This window comes from Cryptosporidium ubiquitum (genome assembly GCF_001865345.1).
Source record: "Cryptosporidium ubiquitum isolate 39726 chromosome Unknown contig_20, whole genome shotgun sequence".
NCBI classification, from domain to species: Eukaryota; Apicomplexa; class Conoidasida; order Eucoccidiorida; family Cryptosporidiidae; genus Cryptosporidium; species Cryptosporidium ubiquitum.
In genome coordinates this window covers 399,701-423,551 of record NW_021639828.1, presented here as the reverse complement: position 1 = coordinate 423,551, position 23,851 = coordinate 399,701, and the positions used below count along the sequence as shown (strand labels likewise).

The following is a 23,851-nucleotide window of genomic DNA, read 5'->3' as shown; positions in this document are numbered from 1 at the left end:
GGTTTTGCAAAGATACTGGGGTTTTCCAATTGATTAAAATCTCAAAGAAAGTTATATTTTGAGATTTATAATGACTTTTTATTCATAGAGGTACAAAGAAATAATGTGGATCAAGGAATTTAGCTTTGGTTTCAGTCTCAATTCTGACTGTATTACTGGTTCTTCAAGATAATAACGGAACTAATGGGAGTTCAGATAGTCCAGGATTTTGTTGAATTTTTGTTGTTTTGTCAGTTTCAGATTTATAGTGTAGTTTTATGGAGATTTAATGCTATCTATTTTTTCAACATTAGAGAAGCATGACACAAAGATAAACGTTGCATTTTTTTTCAAGTTAAAAGGATATCTTTAGAGAAGAATATTAAAAAAGCAAATAATATAACATAATTCTCTATATATTTGTTATAATTAATTTCCTTTTCTAATAAGTAACAGGAAGCATTTTTGGAAGATGATATCTCACGATAATTGGATACTTATTTATATCAAGTGTTTATTTTCTGGGCAAAAGAAACGATGATACTTAGATTCTCGGTTTTGAGTTAATAATAATAGAAACTCAGTGATTAATGAGAGGAAATATTAAATAAAACAGCACTTTAATTATTATTTAGCTTTTTTTTTTTTTCTTTGATTTCACTTTTCATGATTAGTCTATACATGAATATGTTTGCATGCAAAAGTATTCCCAGATTTCGCGCCATTACATGCATTTTTATTTTAGTCATATTTTTAGATTGGTTTGTGTATATTTATTTATGGATACGGATTATGAGCAAATATAGAGGCTGAGCTATGAACTGGAAGTTTAGGTGTTTTTTTTTTGTAGTAAAAACCTATATTTTTGAGGAAATAGGAATTTTAGATAGAATTAATGTTTTTTTAAAGAAAGAATGGTGTGGGGATTGTTAGATCATGTTGTATCAGATACATTTAAGCATTAAAAATTTTTTTTTTTTTTATAAATGGTTACATGCCTTGGTGTTTTTTAAAATAACATAGGAAGAATGTGAGTAGAAACTGGTTAAATTATTAATATCTAAAACATTTTTCCTTTCCGTCTTTTTTATTTTGTGAGTTTACTACAATTATTTTAAATTCATTGAAATATTCGACTTTGAAGTTTACATTTCCGATACCATGACAAATGATTTTACATACCGGTGTTGGGCGGGAACTTGAGTAATTAATTTTTTCATTTAAAAAAAAAGATCTTAATATAAATTGGAGTAAAAAAGAGAAAAAAAAGAATAGGGATTAAAACTACTAGAAAAACAAATTAAAAACAGGTGTGATGCAAGGTAGAGAAAACAAAAAGAGGGAATTTGAAGGTATAATACTATCTAGTTGTAATAATAAAAAAAAAAAACTAATATATTGTGGGAAAATAGGGTTAAAGGAAGAAAGTAATAAATGAGAGGATAATTAGTAAAAGATATACATTGAAAATGAGTATTGTAGAGATAATAAAAGATTAATGATGAAATTAACATTTGAAAATCTTTCGTTAAAATTGGTATTGATATTATTTATAGTAATAAAAAATGTGGTTGGAAATAATATTAAAATTGGGGGTAATTCAGTTTTTCCATATTCGGAACAAAGAAACATATTTACAGAAAGATTAATGTTATTTATTGTAGATAATATTGAATGTATAGAAAAAGCAAGGAAAGATATTGTAGAGAAGTTCGAGGATGATAAAAAGTTGGCAAGTGTAGGATTATATAGAAGAGTAAGGGTAGAGTTAAGAAAGAGGGATGAAGTAAAATTTATTAAAGAAGTAAACACAATGCGTCCATTAAGTGGCTTATTTCCAGTTTTAGTTGGAGAGATTATTGATAACTCATTAAATTATTGTATATTTAGATATGTTGATATAAATAAGTGGTCAGGTTTTAGTTATGGGAGGAAACTTCCACAAGATTTAGTCAAAGAATTGGAGAAGGAACTATTGGAGAAGAATACAATAAGTATTCTTTTATTTAAAGGGATTTGGTATATATATGAAGGAAATGGGTATTATTCTTTAATAAGAATAGGGGAGAATACACAACATATGGGTATTTTTTCATATTCAGGCATAATAAGTAGTTTACATTATATATTTGTAAAAATAGAGTATAGAGAAAAGTCAATAATAGATAATTTAGGATCTCATAGAAAGAAAAAGGTTGAGATAAATGAAAATAGAATGGAGATGCTTAGACAAGAATTTATATTTAGAAGATCACTCATGAGCTTAGTAGATAAAGAACAAGATGAAAGGATGGATATGGATGCTAGACAAATTGTAATTCTTAGAGATAAGATCGAGAAAGATTTAAAAATGGAGGCAGCCAGGAACAATAGAAGATCATTAGGTTTACAAGAAAGTTGTAGTAATTGTAATGATATATTCAAATGCCCAAATTGTGATTTAGAAATTTTTCCCTCAGAAAATGAAATAGCATTTAATTCTTTAGCAATTTTACAAAGTAGGGGATTTTGGTATGAAGATACAATAAACAGTGATACTAAATTTCAGATTAATACACCATTTTATGAAAAAATGAATCTTGAGAATTACAATATTCACTGTTTAGGGATTTCTTATCTAAATAATGAAAAAGAGAAAAATATTAAATCTAAAAATATTTCTTCAACAATGGAAGATATATCTCAAATTTTTGAGTTAGAAAACCCATCTTATAGTTTAATGCCTATAAAAAATTCAGAAAATGATCAAAAAGGTTCTTATAATTCATTGGATGTTAAATCTCAAGATCCAAAAGTCTCATTTTTGGGATCTACAAATTCTCAGAGTTTGACAAAAGCCGAAGGTTCTCGTAGCTTTTCAAAATTGAACTCACAATATTCTTCTATTTTAGAGCCATCTGAGTCTTTGAATCAAAAATTGGAGATTTCTGATAAAAGTTTCAAAAGTGGGTCAAAGCCTTTAAAGCGTCTTCCAAGGTCATTTAAAGCTAATTTAGGTGGAGTGGAACCATCCAGAGATTTAAGTCAGTCTCAAAGTATGTCTCTGTTTCCTGCTCCAGTTTCAGCTCCAGTTTCAGCTCCAGCTACAGCTCAAATGGAGTCGTCCAAAGATCCTAGCTTATTCCAAACTTTGGTTCCAGCTTCAGCTCCAGCTACAGCTCCAGCTACAGCTCAAATGGAGTCATCCAGAGATCCTAGCTTGTCCCAAACTTTGGCTCCAGCTTCAGCTCCAGCTCCAGCTCCAGGCCAAATGGAGCCATCCAGAGATTTTAGCTTGTCCAAGACTATGGCTCCAGCTCTAGTTCCAGCTGCAGCTCAAATGGAGTCATCCAGAGATCCTAGCCTATTCCAAACTTTGGTTCCAGCTTCAGCTCCAGCTACAACTCAAATTGAGTCATCCAGAGATCTTAGCTTGTCCCAGACTGTGGCTCCAGCTCTAGTTCCAGCTACAACTCAAATGGAGTCATCCAGAGATCCTAGCTTGTCCCAAACTTTGGCTCCAGCTTCAGCTCCAGCTCCAGCTCCAGCTCCAGCTCCAGCCGCAGTTCAAGCTCCCTCTGCAGTTCCAGCTGCAGTTTCAGCTCCCCCTCCAGCTCAAATGGAACCACCCAAAGATCCTAGATTATCCCAAACTATCTCTGCAGTTCCATATCAACCTTCAGCCCCATATCCAGCTCCACACCCTGGCCCAACTCCATATCCAACTCCATATCCAGCTCCATTTCCAGCTCAATTTCCCGTATCACACCCAGCCTCATACCCAGCCACATACCAAACCCCATATCCATATCCTTACCCGTACCCTTTAGCTCCTTTTTCATACCCTCCTCCTTTTTCATATCCTCCTCCTTTTTCATATCCAGCAATAACTTCATATCCTACACCAACTTTATCTCCAACTCAAATAGAATCTTCACCAAATGGTACTGCCACAAAACCTCCAGAACCAAAATCCAGTAAAAGGATTAGTAAAAAACTCAAATCACATTACCAAAATCATAATTCAAAAAGTCATTCAAAAAGACAAGATTTCTCTCCAAGTTATAGGGATTCAACTATTCCAATTTCAAAACAAGAAAAAAAAAGGTCAAGATCACAAAATAAGAGAGAAATACAACAAATAAAGGCTAAAAAAACTAGAACAAACCAATATTCATCTAATTCAAAACCATCTTCTAAAAAGAGAGATATGAAAAGAAAGAAATATAAGAGTAAATACAACCAAAATAGTTCAAATGATTCTTCAGATCAATCATTATTTGAACCTAGCTCAAGTAAAATGACGGTTATTTCTGATGTTGAAACTAACTCAAGCTCAATGTTTGAGCCAGCTTCAAGAAAAAAACCAAGATCAAAATTAAGATCAGATATACTAGAAAACACTGATAAAAATAGTCATGATCTTGAAATTCAAGTCCCTACAATCAAAGTTAAATACATAAAAGAGGAGAAAATAATACAAGATCTAATTGAAACCAAACAAAAGGAAAGCTTTTCTTTTGTTTATCCTTCTTTTAATATTCAACAAATTAAAGAATTAATAGAATTAGAGTCTTTTTGGACTAATAAAAAACATAGTATAATTCATTTAGGAAACAATACACAGTTACCTTTTGAGTTTACCTACAAATTAATGGATACAGAAAAAAAGTTGAAATAGATAATACAGAAAAAAACAAAATGAAAGGAATACTTTTAACAATCTTCATATGCTTCAATCAAAGTATCCTTAATAGCTTGATCTGGATTTGCCAATCTCTTTTCTAATTGATTCTCAGGAATTGAAAGACATTCTATTAAATTAAATGGTGTTTTTTGACTCACTTTGAAGGAACCATAAATAGAGTCAGGATTACTGGATTGGAAACTTGAAATACCATTGCAAAGTGCTCTAATAACTTCTCTAACTATTTGTATCTTCTGGTCTTTACTCTTCATTTTGCAAACTATAACACCAATAATAGAAAATTCCACTACTTGAAAACTTTTTCCATGAAATAATCGATTCAAAACACATTCAATTATTTTAGATTGCTTTTTTACTCTATATATCATCTTTGAGTGTTTATTCTCTAACCTTAAGTGATTTACTTCAAATAATGTGTTATTAAATGACATGCTTTGATTTAATGGAATTATTGGAAACTTATATGGGATTCCATTAAAATCTGGAAACTTTCTCGCACATAATTGAGCCAAAAAAATATCTTCTTCTCTCAAAAAAATAATTGGAAGTGGTAGAAATGGATAGACAAGCTGGACCTGTCCATAGCAATATGATAGTATTGGTAGCTCTTGAGATAATTTACCTGAAATTAGTTTGTCTTCACAAACTAAAGTTCCTAATAACTTTCATAATTATTTTTCATATAGTTAGTTAACTGAGTAGTATTTAAATGATTATAAACTCACCTCTCCCCTTTTAACAAGTATTGGGAAAACTGTATTATTAAATCTGTATTTGAAACCACATGATGAGATTTTTGCATCTTTATTATGTATCTTCAAGTAGTAGGATATTTGAAATATATTATTATCTAAATTGCTTATTTCAACAGAATAGTTATTTTTTGTTTCCCTATTATAATTAATATTTCTTAGACTAGGCAATCTAATTTCTCCGAATGCTTTCATTCTTAGAGGATTCCCAAGTTCTTTTAATAAAATTTGTTTCTCATCATTTAAATCTATCGCTTGAATTCCTATAACTATTGAAAACACATAAACCAAAAAAAAGTAATGAAACCATGCTAAACACAAACAATTATTTGAATTTGTATTTAACATGGCATAATTCCACCAAATTCTAAACAAAAAATAATAATTTGAAGTTTTTTTTTTTTTCATTTGGAATTTCCACATGGAGGGGGTGTGAGAAAGAAAATGCAAATGCACCGGTATAGGACACAAATTAAAGGTAAATATTTGCATGAGGTAAAAATAAGTTGCAAAAAAAAAAAAATTTAAAAATATGCTATTTCTTATGATATCTAAAAAAAAAAATCTCATATACTAGGAAAATGATTATAAACAGGTATTTAATTATGGTTTTAGTAGTTTTCCTTGGAGTATTTTTTAGCTTAACAGAAAAACTAACATGTTCAGTAGTAATGAAACTTTTTGGAATTATAAAAAGACAAAAAGAAAAGTTTAAGCCTTATGAAGAAAGAACTCCAAAAATTTCGAAACAGTCAGAGCTTTCTGAATTTGAAAAAAGGCAACTTTATTGGTACTACAAAGACTTTATTGGTAGAAGAGAAGTTAACAAAATATGGAAAGATGAGCATAAAGGTAAATACGAAAGTAATGATGTTACAGATGAGGAGATTTTCTCAGGTAAATCATTTATTCCTATCAGAAATGGATTTTCGAGACTTGGAAAGCAAATTCCGAACAACTTGAAAAATGTGACTCCAGCTGTATTCAATACTCAACTTGGAGGTGGAATGATTGAGAAGTCAAATGTAATATTTTACAGAGGAGATAATATGCTTAATTTAGATAGCTTTGGAAATCTTAAAAGAGAAGATAAAAACGTAAATAAGACTAAAATAGATACTGAGGTAGGTATTAAATCTTTTAAAAATAGAAAAACTTTACAAGGAGGAAACTATATATTTGAAAATAAGTATGTCTGGGCCTCAATAGTTTCACCTTGTGACGGAGAATTGCAGTTTGATATGGAACTCGAAGAGAGTTTAAACTTTCGAGAAAATAGATCTCTTTATATTATCTATTGTATAAACGGAAGTGTTAGGGAGAGATATAGTCGATTTAAAGGCAGAGTTATAGAGTTTTTGAATGGAAGGCTCAACTCTGAGAATTTGAGCAGGAATTCAAAATTAGATTTAAACCAGAAATTCTCAGTTAGAAAGGGAGAAATAATCCTTAGGATCTTAGAAAACTATTACCCACCCATATTTGAAAGTGACTTAATTGCTATTCCTATATTCATGCCTTGTAATGGAAGAGTGGCATGGGGAAAGGAACATAGAAAAGTTTTTGTAAAAGGAGAACAAATTATTGAATTCATATGCATAGAAAATGACAAAATAATTGCCAAACATTTAGTTTCACCATCTAGAGGATATACAGAATCACTTCAACAACACAAATCAGGTGAAAAAACTCAGAGTCTTCTTGATCAAAGCTTTAATTCGTCCTTGATTCAAACAGGAGATCCATTAGGTGTTATGTGGCTTGAACTTAACACAATTGCTCTAGCTGGAAATAGATTTTCAGGTTTACTAAAAGAGACCCTAATTAGGATGCCGTGTAATGGGAGACTTGAGTATCCTATTTCAGAAAGCAGTTTTGTACTTAAAAATGAGGTAAGTCAAACATTTTCCTCTCCTCTCTCAAATCCAACTGCATTTCTTGAGTGTTATACAGAACAATAGAGAAGGAGGAGTAGAAAGAATAAAAAAAAAGTAACACAGAAATTTTTCTATTTGTAGATTTTATACATAGTAATTTGTAATGACAATAAGGAGGTTATTATGGAGCAGAGCCCAATACAAGGAGTAGCCCAATTGCTTGTTTTAGACAATATTGATTTAATAAAAAAAAATGTCTATTTTCTGAGATTAGATCCACTTGATATTTCAGAAATGCCTCCTTTAAATAGGAACCCAAAGATTGCTAAACATAAATTTGACCTAAGCTTAATAAAAGAAGCAGACCCAATGTCTCCATTATACATTGAAAGAATTGAGATACCAGAAGAAATTTAGTAACCTTAATATTAATAACAGTATTAATATTATTAAATGTTTTAATAGTAATAAAAAAGGTATATTAGAAATCTAAACTTGTATAAGAATAACATTAGACCTATCTAAAAGTGAACTAATATATATTTGGAAGATCTTAGGAATGCTTTTGAATTCCTCTAAGGTACCAAGTTATTAGAATGTAAAATAATATAATAAAAGAGGTGAACATTGTAAACATTAAAAATGTGATAATCACAACTTTTTTTGAATTGGAGTCTCCATCTTTAGAAGGTAGCTCTGGCTCGTCATCTGCCTCCTGGTGAGTCTGAATTGCTTTAATGTGTATTTTTGGAAGTAAAAATCGTTGGTTTCCGTCCATTGAAAAGTATAGTTGAGTCTCATTATGCGGCAAATATAGAAAAGATAACTTATGCTGATCTACATTGATTTTGCCTTGTGAAAAAAAGTCATTGTGGGCGGCTAAGGTACTTCCTTTATCTATTACAGCTGTTAGTCTATCCTTGAAAGTAGTTATCCCATATTTAGCATAGTACTGATTTACATTTTGTCTGGACAAAGTAATGTTATCCTTGAATACTGGGACAAAATCACTTAGTGAATAATCATTTCTAGCTCGATTATTCCCGTTTTTAAAGTAACCTGCTACAAACAGAAAGCTTATGCTCTGAAACTCGATGGGAGTAAGTTTCTCATGATTGTGCTCCTGGAAAGTGTTTGAATCAGATTTGATACTCAAATAACCCATACCATCCCTCTCTCTTCTCCTAATTGACGATTTTCTGTCATTTACCTCCTTAAAAGTTAAGTGCATCTCCAATTCCATCTCGACAATCCTGGATATAAATTTAGAAAAGCTGGTCAGATTATAATCTACATAAACCCCTTCGTAGGGTTTAATCAACTCAATTCCGTTATTTTGATTACTCAAAATTGAGTGAGCACGATTTCTTGAAGAGTCAAAAGATTGATGACCTCGAATCGGAAGTTGCTTCAGCGAGCTCAATTCTTGTCCTATTATATACAGATGATCGTTTCTAATTGCTCCAAATTCACTTGGCTCAAAAATACCTTCTCTTAATCTTTTTGAACGATCCAAGTTAGATTCAGGCTCTAACTCTGGATTGTCAATTTTGTATTTGGGTTTCCTTTTAGCAATAACACTCTTAATTCCATCATCTAAGCTCCATAACAGTATTAAGGCTAAGAAAAACGATGCAATTGAACGGTTTCCGACCATACTTATGCTCTGTTGACTCTAAAGCCTTCCTATTCCTCTAGCATTACCCACAATTTTGAAAAATTGGCCGCTCCTTCAGTTTCCAATACACGTTTTTCGCTTTTTTTTTCTGCCTCTTCCTTAAGACTAAGAATTTCCCTATTTATCCTCGAATTTTTACTTGGCGCCACTAACAGATTTGGATTACATACTTGCAAATAATTTTGCATGTTACTTTGGAAAACCCGCCATTTTGGATTCGATAAGTAGGGGGAAAAAGGAAACTAGTAGAAAAGAGGAAATTTGTGATTTGGAAAATCAACTTTGTAAGGATTTGGGATTTTTTTCGGCTTTTGTTCAAAAGAGCTTTTGTTATTTAAGTTAACAAAAAACTTCTTACTTAAAAAACGTCAGTACTAGAAAATTGAGTAGCATTTTGCCTTCTATTCTCTGTCCTATTTTACCTTTTATTTTCAACCTTTTTCGATTTTCTTCAATTTTAAAATTAAATATTGATGTCAAAAATGGAGAAAAAGAGATTCTGAATATACAAATATAATAGGAAAACAAGCTGTTGTTGAATAAAATTTCATTAGAATTGAGAGGTAATAATAGTTAAATAGTAGCAATAAAAATGATAGTCAAAATTAAACCTTATTGTTTAAAAGAGGCATATTTTCAATCCTCTTAGATTCCTTGTTCTTGTTTTGGAAGTATAATGCAATAGAAACCCCAATAATGACAAAAATGATTGCAACTCCAGTAATGGTATACATCCAAGTTGAGTTTGATTCAACTGTAGGTTTCAGTTCAAGTATTACAGTAGGCCCCACTCCTTCCATATTTGAAAGTATACCAAATTGTGTCTGTGAATCTACTGCCTCTAATAGGAATCTGAGAGTCGTTGTGTTGTGTTGTTGAAGTATAACAGGAATTTGGTTTGAAATTTCACTCAAAGAGATTATATCAGCTTTCCCTGGAACCTTTTTATTCAGTTCAAACTGCATTGATTCATACTTAGATAACTCAGAAAGTCTTGTTTGTGAGGAGCCCAATTGTACGGTTGGGTCCACTATGGTAATCTTTACCTTTTGGGGATTCATACCAACATACCTTGTTATTGTCAATTTTGAATCAGAAATAAGGGAAATCTTATTAACAAGATCCTCAGATGACAGGTCAAAAGTTAAGATTACAGATTTAGTTTGTTTACTGTCATCCATACCACTTTCTGGCTCAAAGTCATCCTTCATTTCAATAAGTAGTTGTTTTTCGTCAGTTGAAGGTTGAATAATCTTATTTACTACCTGATTCACTATTGGGTGATCGATTGTAAACTCATTTTCATCCGTCATAGTAACATCGGAAGTATTTATAGTTGTCTTCGAAATAATCTCGCTCTCTACTTCGTATTTGTTCTCTTTTTCACTTTTTTCAATATTTTCTGATTTTTCTTTCTCCTCATAATTGGGTTTATTCTCTAATGTTTCACTTTTTTTAAACTCTTCCAGCTTCTTTAACTCATTCTTCTCATCTTCTTCTTTCACTGTATCTTTACTTTGAGTATCCGTAGTATCATCTTCCATTTTTTCTCTTTCTAACAAGAATCCTCCCTGATCATCCTTGGTATCATTTTTTTCATCTTTTCCCTCAAATGGTTCAAATGTTTCATTTTTACTATCATCATCTTTTTCACTGCTTTCTAACTCGGATTTCTCTTTGATTCCTGCAGGACCACCGTTACTATCCTGGCCTGATTGATCTTCCTCACTCACATCTTTAATATCCTCTTTAGCATCTCCATTTGGTTGGTTAATTTTCTCAATCGAGCCTTTTTGGAGTTGAAGACCATCTACATGATTCAATCTCTGTAGAGTAAAACATGACAAATAAAATATGATCAATATTAAATATGAATGTAGTTTCATTATTTGATGGGACTACTACAGCTTTAGTAAAAATCAATTTTCCTCGTTTATTTGTCTTTGATTGATTTTACATTAACCCTAGTTTAGATCTTGCTTTTTTTTTAAATTTTAATTTTCCCTTGTAAAAAAACTTAATTGATTTTCGAATTTTCTTGCTTATTTTTTCTACCTACGTACTATTGGGTAATTTTGTGTGTATGAATATATTCACTTACACACCTAACGAAAAACAAATTATTTCAACAATTTCAATATTAAACTACCATATTTACATCTCAAGATGATAAAATTGCCAAGCAAATTACATCCGGTTAAAACTTTAAAGCAGAAATAGTTATCCTTAATTCTTTTAATTTATTTACTAATTTTTTTAACTTTAATGAAAATTATTCCCGCCAAAAATACAGTAATGTAAAGTTACATGCCGATTAAAAATAACACAAAAAATTTGAGGAAAAAATTCAAAGAGAACCTAAAATAAGATGGAGAATAGATTAAAAAATTACTTATTTATAAGCTTTGACCTCATTAGAGTATCTAATTGAGCATTCATACTTTTCTTGAAATAACCCTTTTTTCTGTTTGTCCTCTAACCTTCTGCACTCTTACAATAGGGGGAGCAACACCTTCAGAAAGTGGATTTCTAGCCATGTTCCAAGACATTGAGGCCATCATGCCCCTTTTAAATCCATTAGGTCTATTTCTAGGCGGCGTCTTGTCCCCCAAAAAGTAGGTCTCCTTCATATTTGGTTTTGAAAGATCAGAAGGAACAAACTCTGGAATAATCAAGGGATTTCTTAATTGATTTTCCATTTGGAGTCTTGCATTCTGGTCTTCCATAGCTAATTTAGATGATTTAAGATTAAAAACTGCTGCAGCAGTTTCATAATCATAGACAGAAGTATCATCTTCTATAACAGGTCTCATTTTATCGATCAGGGTTGGTCTTGTGGGTGATTTGAGCCTTCCAACAGTTACAAAAGGCTTAGAAACGGATTTGTTTTCTGGAGAATGTGTTTCAGCCTGCTTACTTTCTCTAGTTTTTCTGATTCTTCCAACTGAAACTTTTCCCCTTGTTAAGAAGTTATTTTCTGGGCTTGATGTTTTGACCAAATATTCGCCATCGGAGTGGAAAGACTTCGGCTTTATTCGTCCAAAATTATTTAAGTTAGTGGGCTTTTTAATGTTAAGGCTCACCATATCTTGTAATTTCATTAACTCTGATTCAAGCATTGCTATAGGATTTCCAGAGCTTCTTTTTTTGAGTTCGTCGTTTTGCTCACCTGATTCTTGCTCTTCTTGAGCTTGATCATCCCAAGGATGGGGCGAGTTTTCTGAATTTTCTTCGTGATCTGTAGATTGTATCTGAGTTGGAACTGTGCTCAAGCTTTCTTCAGAACTTTGATCATTTTCAATATTATCTGACTTTGATGAGCCCTGACTCTCTTTAAAAGACTCTTCAAGTTTGAAATCATCGCCTTGATTGCTTTGAAACTTATCGGAGCCATCAGGGGATTTTTGACTTGTAAATACAGAGGTAGATTTTGCAGAGAAACTAATGGGGGATCTTACACGAGTGCCTTCAGGAGAAATAATTGGTTCCTCAGCGGACTGAAAAGTTAATTTATTTTGTCTTGATATTTGGTTTTTATTTGTTTTAAGACCTGCACCACTCTTTTTTTGACTGGAGCCCGATAAGGGTGAATATACAAGAAGTTCTGAAGCAAGGGCACTGCTTGGCTTTGAGTAAAATTTCCTTGCCATAGATGCAGTTTTCAGCTCATTTTGTGTTTTCTTTTCTCCAAAAATTCTTGATTTTTTTATTTCATCTTCTTTTTCATTTATCATAATGTCATTGTAACCGTAATTTTGGAGGTTCTTTTGTTCAATCAAATCATTTATGTTGTAATCCCTTACTGCACCATAAACATAATCCTTTTTTAAGTTTGATTTTTTTTGCATAGAATCTATTACGGACCTTAACTTATCCATAACCATCTCTTGGTTTTCCAATTTCTCTTTCTTTAAATCCTTCTTTTTTTTAACTTCTCTCATTGCCTCCAAGTTTGATTGGTTATGCAATAGTTGAATCACTTGATCCAATGAATTTTTTGATTTCATCTCCTCAATTGGAATGATTGGCATGGGAGATAAACTTTCTTCAAATACAGTTTCATTATCACTATCATTGGAATCTTTAGACTGAAAGGACTTTGCTGAATTGACAGATTTTTCACTTTCTGAGTCTGAATCTATACTTGCCTCATAACCCGAACTTCCTTCTTTTTCATCTTCTTTTATGTGATCTACGGATTTTTTATGAAAATCGGGTTTTGAATTTACATAATTGTTTAATTTTTTTTCTCCAAATCTGAACTTAAAACGCCTTTCTCTGCTTCTCCCTCTGCTCATTCCTGTAAGTCTTCCATCACTGTCTGACTCTGTTGGAAGACTATAATCACCATCTGTAAAATCTATTTCAGACTCAACCATCTCATTGGTACTTTTCTTTTCATTTCCTGGTATTTCCTCAAGTAAATTCTTCAAATCAATTACTTGAACTTGACCTTCCTTAACATTGGCTCCTGGCAAAGTCACAGTATCTGCATTCTCAAAATTCTCTTCATTAATATGAAATTCTTGGCTTATTTTTTTCTTTGCGAAATTGCAGCCAATCTGTCCAAATTGGCTCTGCAAAACCACTAGCATCAATAAATTGACTAAAACCAAAAATTTCACGTACTCAGAAATCATATTTAATAATTACGTAATCAGGGCCATTTAACTTAAAGATTCATATCTGAATATTGGAACCTCAGGCTTGAATGACTGGCGTAAACCAAAATCTTTGTTTGGATAAATTATTAGATCAGATCTTCGACTTAATTGCTTTCAAACTCGTTTGGATTATATTGAGTGAAATATTGAGCCTTAATATACGTCTATGTAAATATTTGACTCAATAAGTTTAACTATTTTTTTCTTCCTAATTCAAATCTTTAAATTTTTAACTTTGCATGTAAAAATAAAAATTTTGTTTTGGCGGGCTCTGCCACTTAACATTGTTAAATTATAAATCAACTACATATTGTAAAATTTGATTTATTTAATTAAAATGCAAAAATTGGGTAATTGAAAAAACTATGGATTTCAAAACTATTATTTCCCACATTCTAGATAAATTTGGTTTCCACCATTAATATTATGCTAGCCCCAAGATTGAACGTAAAGTTTGAATATATAAGAATTATAATGAGCATACACGAAGTTTTTGGATGAAATTCAAGAGGGAAATTCATTGCATGCAAGTGCATGAATACCGGTAGAGTAATCATTCAAAAATATTGTCAAAATTAGAAACTTAAACAGTTTGAAAACCTTTTTAAAATAAATTACATGCAAAAAAATATGAATGTAATTAAAGCCTGGAGATGGTTTAATATAGAATTCCGTGAAAACAAGTATATAAATAAACATACAGAAGCTTGTAGATTAAGACAATAATCTACAGATCAATTTACAAATTCATTTTTATTTGAATGGTAACAATTTTTTAAAAAAAAGGAGCAAAATGTAGTGTGTAAATAGTCCGTGAACACACAAAGTACACAACACACACTAAAAATTTGAAAAGCTATAACAGTGATAAGCCATTGAGCAAAGACGCATAGGGCCATAATAATAGAGAAAAGAAGGTATAAGATATAAATTCAGCTGAAAGTTGACTATAGCTTATTATCGGGACAAGAAAGAATTAGATGAAGTGATATTATGTATTTGAATTTATACCAAAAGATAATCAATTTAAGATTAATTTATATTGATCACTAATTAGAATAAAAGCCAAATTGGCTAAATTTTGAGTTTTAAGTATTTTATTAATATAGCAAAATTGGCGAGTATAATGAAGGCAGTAAGAAGGCACATCTATTCTCGTTTAAGTTTAATTTTAATTTTAATATCATTACTTTTAAAGATAACGAAGTGTACTAATGGACCGAATAAGAGTAGTGGGAACCCCATAGTAACAAGGCCAGGAATAACAACAAGAAGTTCATCAGAGGGTCTTGGTAGAACTTATGATAAAGGTGTTAAAGACACTTTAAGTTTGTTAGAACAATATTATGATGGCACCGACGATTGGAGACGATACAATGTGGTCAATCCAAGTATGAAGAATAGTCATGAAAATGGCCCAACTTCTGAAAATGATGATAATACTGATTTGAACCCCGATTCTGAATCGATAATACCTAAGGAGTCAGGAAAAGCTCCTGAGGTGTCAGCAGTTGCTCAGACTCCAGCTGACTATAAACTCCCAGATGCGGTAATACCATTAACAAAGAACAAAGAAAGTCTAGTTCAGAGTAAAAAGCCAAACCTGACAGATACAGTTGATCAAGATCCTTCCTTAGATAAAGGGCCTTTGAGTGACGGTATGTCTGAGGATCAGACCGAGGTTTTAAGCGTCTCAGAAGGGCCAAGTGAAGGTGCAGATTATGAATATACGGGAGGTTCTGAAGGATTTGGGCCACCAGATATGGGATATGAAGCTATAAGTGAGCAATATGATCCAAACGGAGAAAGTTACAGTTACCGTGATGCAGGCGATGAGCCTGATGGGCAATACCCATATAGTTATAAGTTGGAAAGTGAGTTAGAGAATGTTGATCCAGGAATGAGCTACATAATGATGGATGAGAACGCAGACGAAAATGCTCCAAACTACATTTATAAAGATGGAAGTGAGAATTTCCAAGAGCACCCTGGAACAGAGTATGATTACGTAGGTGAACATGAGAATAACGACGAAGGAAGCATTAGATACATTAGTGAGCATGGAAACGACTCAGATTTTGAAGAGAGGCACATTAATGAGGCAGGAGATGAAGGGTTTTCTGGAACGGAAAATGTATACATCGATGATGTGGATCCAAACGAAACAGAATATGAATATATTGGTGAGGGAGATAGAAGTGAGACAAGCATCGGAGGTGAAGAAGCTGAAGGAAGTGAGGGTAAAAATGGGAAAAGGAGGAAGAGGAAGCATTCGAAACGCCACCAAAAAAAGCCCAAACTTCCAAAAAAGTGGGACACCTTTACCGAAAATGAAAAACAGGAATGGCTCGATAGACATCCAAGAACAAGGCAAATTTTTAATGAGCAATTTGAAGAGAATAACTTGTCGGGAAGGCGTCCAAGGAGATCTAGAAATGGTGATGGCTTTGATCCTCTTGAAGATAATAAATTGTCTGGAAGGCGTCCAAGGAGATCTAGAAATGGTGATGGCTTTGAACCTCTTGAAGATAATAAATTGTCTGGAAGGCGTCCGAGGAGATCTAGAAATGGTAATAGCTTCGAACCTCTGGACAAAAGGTCAAATTTGGCAAATCGTGGAGGAAGGCAAAGAGCTGGTGGGTATGAGGATGAAGAGCCAGTATTGAATAGACGAAGAAGAAGAGGCAGGAGGTCTAAAGGCGGAGATATTCTTGATGATGATTTAGGATTTTCTAGATCAGGTCGCAGGAGGAGAAGGGGTAGACAAGAACTTATTGATTCGCCCAGAATGAAGAACAGAAGAGGGAGGAGAAGAGGGGGGTATGATTTAATTCAGGATATCAAAGGAGATCCTTACCTCACTACTGTTGGCGAAAGAGTCCTTTCAAAGTACCCGGTAAACAAGAGAGATAATATTTTAAAGCTGAGAGATAGTGCTCTGAGAGATATTAAAAAAGGTCGAAGACCAAAAGGTGACTTTGAAGAAATTATAGATCCTGTAGACCTGATGCTTATATACAGAGATGCGAATAAGATGCCTCTTTTAGTTGTGAAAAATGAGGGAAATATTCCGCTAGAATACATGTTAAAACTACCAAAAGGTTTGTATCTCTGGGAGGAAATTGACCCTGAAGAGAGAGCAAGACTAAAGAGTAAATGGAAAGAGGAAATTGAAAAGGGCACGTTTTGGGATGATGATAAACTTCATGGAGACTGGAGTGACGAAGTTAAACTTCTTGGAGAGTGGGGTGAGGAGGAAACCATTAGGGGAATTATGGGTAGGGAAATAAGCCCAGGGAATCAAATGGGAGAAGAGTACTCTTACTACAGCTTTGTGCCCAAATTTACCGACTTAAGAAATAAGGGTGTCTTCAGTGGAGAATACCCAGAAGATATTGAGCATCTTATCTTGGTTGGGGATATGCTTCCTGAGGATAAGTTTCAGGGTGAGTTCAAAGTGCCAGAATTACAGCTCCTAAGATTCCATCCTAGGTTTGAACATTTAGACGATCTTGATGACTTTGTTCTTGAAAATATACAATCCAGACGCAATGAAGGGCCGATTTATTTGCCAACGCACAGGCCCTCCTGGATGGAATATCGTACTACTGGGGCTTTTGGCAAAGGAATTCCAGTGGACAAATACTCTTGGCTTGAGTCTTTAGATAGAGATGATGCACTTAGATTAATTGAAGAGGCTAATTACGGAGATCCAGATTTCAATGAAAAACTTCTAATTAAGTATCCATGGATTAGAGATAGACTGGGGGAAGCTATTTATTCAGACGATGGATTAGTTTTACCAATTCAGGTATTGAATGAATTCATCCCTAGATCAGTTTATAATCTTGCTAAGGAAGATGAAAAATATCCAGGTAGTAAATGGTATTTCTCAGAAGTCCCGTCAGATATAAATTTGGGAAAGTTTATTACTGACATATATGAACGCGCAGGGCCAAATATTGGATACAGATCTCATAAAAGAAACCCTTACTTGGAAGCTGGTCTGGAAAACTTATTTGAAGAAAGAATTAACCTTGATGGTTGGGATAGAGAAACTATTAATTATTTAAGAGAGCTATTCAGGGATGCGGAAAATAGAGAGATTGAGTTGCAGGAAGAACTTGATGGGTACAACAGCATGAATAAAAATGGTTCAATGTTTCCTGGAAGTGGTAGGAGAAGAAGGCATAGGCTCAGATCATCTAGACCGGATATGCCTATATGGTATTTTGGTACTGAAGAGCAAAGAGACCGCGAAAGAAGGCTCGAGTTTGCGATTGAATCAGATTCAGCTGGTGGCATTATTGAAGAAAAGCCTTCTTCCACCAGAAAAATATTTTTAGATCCTACAGGAAGAAGGCCAGAAGGAATTCTTAGTCTTGAACTTCAGGACATTAGTGATAACCCTGAATATGATGTAGAGTCACTAGGGATTTCTGAGGCCGATTACTTTGATGATGATGATGATCTCAATTTGGAGATGATGGGTTCCTATCCATCTTCTAGAACTTCACCAACACGTATAAAAAATATCTACTTTAATAATATACCAGGAGGCAAGTACTCTGATATTGATTCAGGAATTTACCCTATTAACTATCCTGGAAGAATGCACAAAGGTTTGAAAGGCCAACATCCAGGTTTTAATCCAATAAGGAGGTATGTATTTAATGATGATGATATCGACACTCATTCACCATTGAGTATTTCCCAGAGTGATTTCTTACAAGAATCATCAGGATTCAATGAAAGAAATCCATTTTTGATTGGAAGGGCCTTTAAAGTAAATAGGGATGATTGGAATAGGCCTTGGAAACCAGGAAAAATGAAAAGAAATGGTAAATTAGGTATTAAAAAAAGTCATCCTAGGTCTCACAAAGTGAATGAGTTTGGTCAAGAAGATCCCATGGAAATTATTAGAGATTATTATGATTTGAATGAAAGCTCCATTTTGGATGTTTTAGATGGAAAAGGTATCTATAGGCCTAAAAAGAAGAAAGTTGGGTATGGTGTTAGTGACTTGGATTACTTAAGAAGATCAAATGATGACGATTGGAACTATATGAAAAAACTTAGGGAAACAAATTCTTCCAAACCAAGATCAAAGAAAGACAATAAGCCATTATGGTACTATTATGATACTATTGGAAGGCGTTGGGATGATTCCCTTGCAGATGAAGATGAATCAATGGATTCTTATATTGACTTAGTTCTTAAAGAATTGCAAACTAAGAAGAGAGATAATAAGAAAGGTGGCAATGCTAAAAATAAAAAGCACAAAAATGGCAGATTTGTAGACATTAAAGGAAGGCCTAAACATCAAGATGAATACGAAGAAGACTACAGTGTAATAGAGATTGAAGATAAGAAAGGAAGAGGTAAGAAAAAAAGCAAGAGGAGAGGTTCAAAGAAACGAAGAGGTAAAGATAAATCCATGAAGGGAAAAAGCAAAAAAGGTAAGAGAGTAAGTTTCAAATTACATCCTGAAGATCAAGAAAGTGATACATCTGACAGTCTGTCTGAAACTTCAACTATAGAAACAGATTTCAGCCAGAGTAGAAGCAAAAACTTAAGTGAAGAATCAGAATTATCTGACGTATCTAAGTCTGGATCTGAGGAGGAAAGTGAGGATTTTGAGGAATTAGGTCCTTTAGCTAAGCGAATATTGATGGCAGCAGGATATGATGACGACTTGGATCCAACAGTTCCATTAAGTATTGAGACTGAAATACTGGAACTAGTAGATACTGGAAAAAAAGGAAGAAAAATACGTAGAAAACAGAAAAAAGGCAATAAGTCTAAAAAGGATGAGGCTGATGATTTATTGAGCTTAGAAAATATGCTTGAAGCAAACAAGAAAATCAAGGTGGACATGCACGATCTTTCTGAAATCAGAAGGATGAGAAGAGACTTGAACGACGATTCTGGAGATTTGGAAGCACTGAAAACTCTAATCAAAAAGCTTCATTTAGATGAATTGATTGACTTGAGTGATGATTCCAGCTCAGAAGTGTCTCAGGATTCAGAGCCAATATCTAGTGAGTTGGAAAGGAGCGAAACCGAAGGAGAAAGTGAAACTGAAGCTTCATTATCAAAAGATAGTGAAGAAAAGTCTGAAGATGACCAAACTATAGAAGACAATGTTAAGAAGCCAAATGTTAAGCCTCTAAAAATTTTAAAAATAAAGAGAAACAAAAAAGGTTCCAAAATTGACTTAGGTAAGGATAGTAGTTCGGAAGAAGCTTCAACTTCTACTTCTGTTGATAATCTTGAAAGTATGGAGCCTTCTCAGACTGATGAGGAATTTACTTTGAGTGAATGGGATAGTTTTATTCATGAGAAATTAAAAGAAGTGGAGTCAAAACCAGAAAAATCAAAGTCAGATGGAAAAAAGAATAAATCTAAAAAGAAAGGAAAGAATTCACGTAGAAAGAAGGGCTTAAAGAAGAGTAGAGAGGAGAAAAAAGCTTTGTTAAACTTAGGGATTGATCCAAAAACTATCCAGAGGATAAATATGTTACTAAAAGACAAGGATGATGGTATAAAGAATGCCTTGGAATATCTATTAGACGAACTGGAAAACAACCTTGAAGACAGTCAAGAACCAAGATCAGGAGGCAAAAGATCAAGAGGTAAGAAGAGAAAGAATAGTAAGAGAAGGCGAAGAGAAAATGCCACTCGCCGCCCTTATGACTTGGAACCCGTGACACCACCATTCTCCAGGTATATTTTAAAGTTAAAGGATGTATTAGGTCCAAAGGAAGCCTTAGAGGAGCTTTTAGATAACTTGGGTGTTGAGTTATCTGGAGAAGAACCAGTTCCAAAAGAGTTAAGAAGGTATATTACACCAAATGTAGTTAACGAGGTTAGAGTTCTAAGAGACAAAAAGAACGGAGACGAAAGGGCTTTGAACAAACTTTTGAAAGTATTGAGAATTCCAAACAAACGTGTATCCAGACCAGAAAGGTCAAATCATAAAAGAGGTCAAATTGGTAAAGAAGGTAGAAGATTGCCAGCACTGTTAAATGAGGAAGATATTAAGGCAGTTAATAGGCTCTTAAAAAGAAATAAAGCTCCTCAAGCTTTGGAATACTTCTTGAAGAGCACTGACTTGGATAAAGATTTGGAAGATAATAGTCAAGGAATCTATAGGCCAAACAGGTCTTACTCGGGACTGAACCTATCACCAGAAAGGCTTTCAAAAGTCAGATACTTAATTGATCAGGGCCCTCAAGGCTGCAGAGATGCTTTGTCAGAAATTTTCGATGATTTGGGTATTCCAAAACAAAAGAATTTGTTTGATGGAAGTAGGAATGGTTTGGAGCTTATGGATCCCCAGAGCAGAAGACCCTTAAAGAGAAATCGTCAAAGAAGGATGGCAATGCCTCCATACTTGAGAGATCCGGAATTAGATTACTCAGAAGATGGTTATATCAACGGTGATGATTATTCAGAGTTTGATGATTTTTCAACCTTTGTTCCAAGAGAATACTATAGATTTAATGATGGAAGGAAAGTTTACACGGAGGATCCAATGAAAATGCTTCCATTTGGAAAGGCCAATGTTGCTCCAAACACTTATGAAGTTTTACCCACCCCAAAATCACCGTTCCCGTTAGAAGATCAGTACTATAAAACACTAATCGACCACCCAATAATGAGAAATGATATGTCTCTTTCTCCGAGATATTATAAGGCTCCAGAAATGTCACAATATGATAGAGATTTGAGAGATTTTGTGAACAAAAGGAGAAAAGGATTTGGAATGCCAAATATTCCAGATTATCAATATTGGAATTACGATCCAGAAATAACAGGAAGGTCAGTGTATGAAGGACTGGATACCCCTACTAATAGAAGAAGAAGGCAAATCTTAGAAAGAAAGCGTAAACTTGGCAACTATTTAGATGAAGAGCATGAAGTTTCTGTACCACTAGAAGATGGAGAGAATGATATGGGCAGAGAAAATTCATCAAAGACTATAATGGTCAAATCTTTTGTTGATGATGATTTACCCGAGAACAGTGAAGAAGTAATGTTAGTTCATAAACCAGAGTATTCAGAAGAGGAGCTTTATGATATGGGCCAATGTTTAGTAAATAATGAAGATTCAAATAAATTAAAAATTTCGAACGGAGCAGAAATAAGTAACAATTTAAATGCAGAATTTGAAGGTTTAAAAAATATTGAAGATGGGTTTGAAGTAGAAAGAGAAGCAACCAGAGAAGAAATTCTTTCAACATTGGTAACTGATCCAAAAATGGAGGTTTCAACGAAACTAATTCTAAGAGAAATTTCGGATGATGATGATTCCGTTATAAATAAGTTTAGAAACATCTTAATGGAAAATCCAATGATGGAGAGAAGCAATATTCCAAAACCTGTGGAATCTGCGGAAAAATTGAAAGAGATGCAAAAGCAAACACCAGAAAGTAAAGAGATTCAAAGTTTTGGGTACTTGGATCCATCATTAAGTAGTTATGATAAGAAGCTATACTCTGATAGTTTTGTGGAAAGCCTGGAAAAGGAAAATTTAGAAACTACTCCAATTTCAATTTCTTCTCAAATGCTTGAAGAATGTAAAGATATAGCAAGTCAACTAAAAATGAAAGAATTGGGTTGCGAGAAAATCTCTGGAGACGCTTCAGAATCAAGAAAGCGTCCTTTAGATATAAGGAGACTTTCAAAAAGAGTGACAAAAGTTAAAAATCTATATGTAAAATCATTCCTAAAGCAAATATGCTTTCCAGGTGAGGTTGCCAAATTATATATTGAAAGGTTCTCAGATTTAAAGGGTTGGAATAAAGCTATGGATAGACATCGTTGGGTAGCACTTCCATTGGTTTCACCGCAAAGTTATATTCCTAATTTGGGAGGATTAAACTTATTTCAAAGAATGATATTGCATCAAACAGTTAAGAAACAAAAACTTCATTCACCAAGAAGAGTGATTATTTTGGCATTTTCAACTAGATCTGTTGCAGAAAAGAAACTACCCAATAATTTAGCAAGCTTAGGTGAATACTCTGGTAAGAAAAACAGTGTTTCTTCTTTAGAATATTCTATGAATGTGGAATATAACCAGGGGATGCTCATTGTTCCGTTGATTGAATTGGCTTTATGTGTGAAAGGAGCTCTTCAGTTAAACAATATAGTAAGTTCAAACAAATCAAAAAAAATAAAATTGGGAACTTGTATTATTGGTGGAGTTAGAAGCCACTCTGTAGCTCAGAAAATTTATAGAACAGCATTAAAGTATCTAGAAATGAGTCCAGATTTGTCAATGGCGAAATTTTTAATTATTCCAGTCAAAGTAGGTAAAGAAAACTTAAGTGAACAGCTTAAACTCTCAGAATCAGGAAATACTGATAAGAATTTTGGTCTCCAAATTCCAGAAGATGCAATTTCACCGGCAGTTTCTGATTTAGAATATAGCAAACTTCAGTTTGAAATGAAATTAGAGAACTCAAAACAAGTTAAGGAAAGATATAATAATAAACTAGCTAATTTAAGCGAAGCTATTTTCAAACTTTATTTAATGAATTCTAGAGAGCTGGATATTAGATCACTTAAGGCAAATGGCCCAAGGTCTATCGTAATTCCAATGTCATTCCCTCAGCTGTACATAAAAGGATACTCTAGAGCTCAGAAACTAGTAAAAAAAATTCAGAATAAATATAAACCATCTTTGAAAAATAGATCATATAGGAATAAACTCAAGCCAGGGTTTATTTTATTAATCAACGACCAAACAGTCAATTCTGGCTCTAATTCTAAGTCATTCTTGAATGAGCAAATTAAGAGAATCCAAAGCTTCTTTACTAATCCTTATAGTTTTAAGAATTTCAAATCGCGTAAACATGAAGGACCAGTACTCGAAATTAAGGGTGTAAATACACTTCAAATAAGAAAATTCTTATTAGATGCAATTTCTAGAGCCTCTAGACAACCATCTGTTGTTCCAATGGTTATTCTTCCAATATTTGTTGATAATAACTTAAAAACCAACAAGTCTGATAGAAAAGCAATGAATAAGGTTTCGAAGAAAAATATCAAACATTCTAATAACATTTAAAATAGCGAACTTGCCCATTATAAGAATTCATTAGGGCTTCTCTGTTCGCCTAAAGAGGATTTTAGTGAAATAATAAAATAATATAAATCTATTCAACTATATATATATTTATACTAAATTTCCATTAAGTTGACAA

At 33.2% G+C, this 23,851-nt stretch overlaps 7 protein-coding genes across 7 annotated transcripts; 3 read left to right on the top strand and 4 right to left on the bottom strand.

The window, feature by feature from the left end:
- Window positions 1-1,477: 1,477 nt before the first annotated feature.
- cubi_01513 (uncharacterized protein) lies at window positions 1,478-4,639 on the top strand (the record flags this gene model as incomplete). The annotated part of the gene is made up of 1 exon (XM_029018525.1): window positions 1,478-4,639. One exon carries the CDS (start codon window positions 1,478-1,480, stop codon window positions 4,637-4,639), a length of 3,162 nt encoding a protein of 1,053 aa, XP_028873752.1.
- Window positions 4,640-4,674: 35 nt separating this feature from the next.
- Window positions 4,675-5,766, bottom strand: cubi_01512 (uncharacterized protein; the record flags this gene model as incomplete). Its single annotated transcript, XM_029018524.1, has 2 exons — window positions 4,675-5,328; window positions 5,392-5,766. The coding sequence occupies 2 exons, from the start codon at window positions 5,764-5,766 to the stop codon at window positions 4,675-4,677; spliced, it is 1,029 nt and encodes a 342-aa protein (XP_028873751.1).
- A 233-nt stretch (window positions 5,767-5,999) lies between these two features.
- Window positions 6,000-7,712, top strand: cubi_01511 (uncharacterized protein; the record flags this gene model as incomplete). The annotated part of the gene is made up of 2 exons (XM_029018523.1): window positions 6,000-7,310; window positions 7,437-7,712. The coding sequence occupies 2 exons, from the start codon at window positions 6,000-6,002 to the stop codon at window positions 7,710-7,712; spliced, it is 1,587 nt and encodes a 528-aa protein (XP_028873750.1).
- Window positions 7,713-7,848: 136 nt separating this feature from the next.
- Window positions 7,849-8,952, bottom strand: cubi_01510 (uncharacterized protein; the record flags this gene model as incomplete). Its single annotated transcript, XM_029018522.1, has 1 exon — window positions 7,849-8,952. The coding sequence occupies one exon, from the start codon at window positions 8,950-8,952 to the stop codon at window positions 7,849-7,851; it is 1,104 nt and encodes a 367-aa protein (XP_028873749.1).
- A 626-nt stretch (window positions 8,953-9,578) lies between these two features.
- Window positions 9,579-10,859, bottom strand: cubi_01509 (uncharacterized protein; the record flags this gene model as incomplete). Its single annotated transcript, XM_029018521.1, has 1 exon — window positions 9,579-10,859. One exon carries the CDS (start codon window positions 10,857-10,859, stop codon window positions 9,579-9,581), a length of 1,281 nt encoding a protein of 426 aa, XP_028873748.1.
- A 549-nt stretch (window positions 10,860-11,408) lies between these two features.
- On the bottom strand, window positions 11,409-13,613 carry cubi_01508 (uncharacterized protein; the record flags this gene model as incomplete). Its single annotated transcript, XM_029018520.1, has 1 exon — window positions 11,409-13,613. One exon carries the CDS (start codon window positions 13,611-13,613, stop codon window positions 11,409-11,411), a length of 2,205 nt encoding a protein of 734 aa, XP_028873747.1.
- Window positions 13,614-14,763: 1,150 nt separating this feature from the next.
- Window positions 14,764-23,715, top strand: cubi_01507 (uncharacterized protein; the record flags this gene model as incomplete). The annotated part of the gene is made up of 1 exon (XM_029018519.1): window positions 14,764-23,715. One exon carries the CDS (start codon window positions 14,764-14,766, stop codon window positions 23,713-23,715), a length of 8,952 nt encoding a protein of 2,983 aa, XP_028873746.1.
- Window positions 23,716-23,851: the final 136 nt, after the last annotated feature.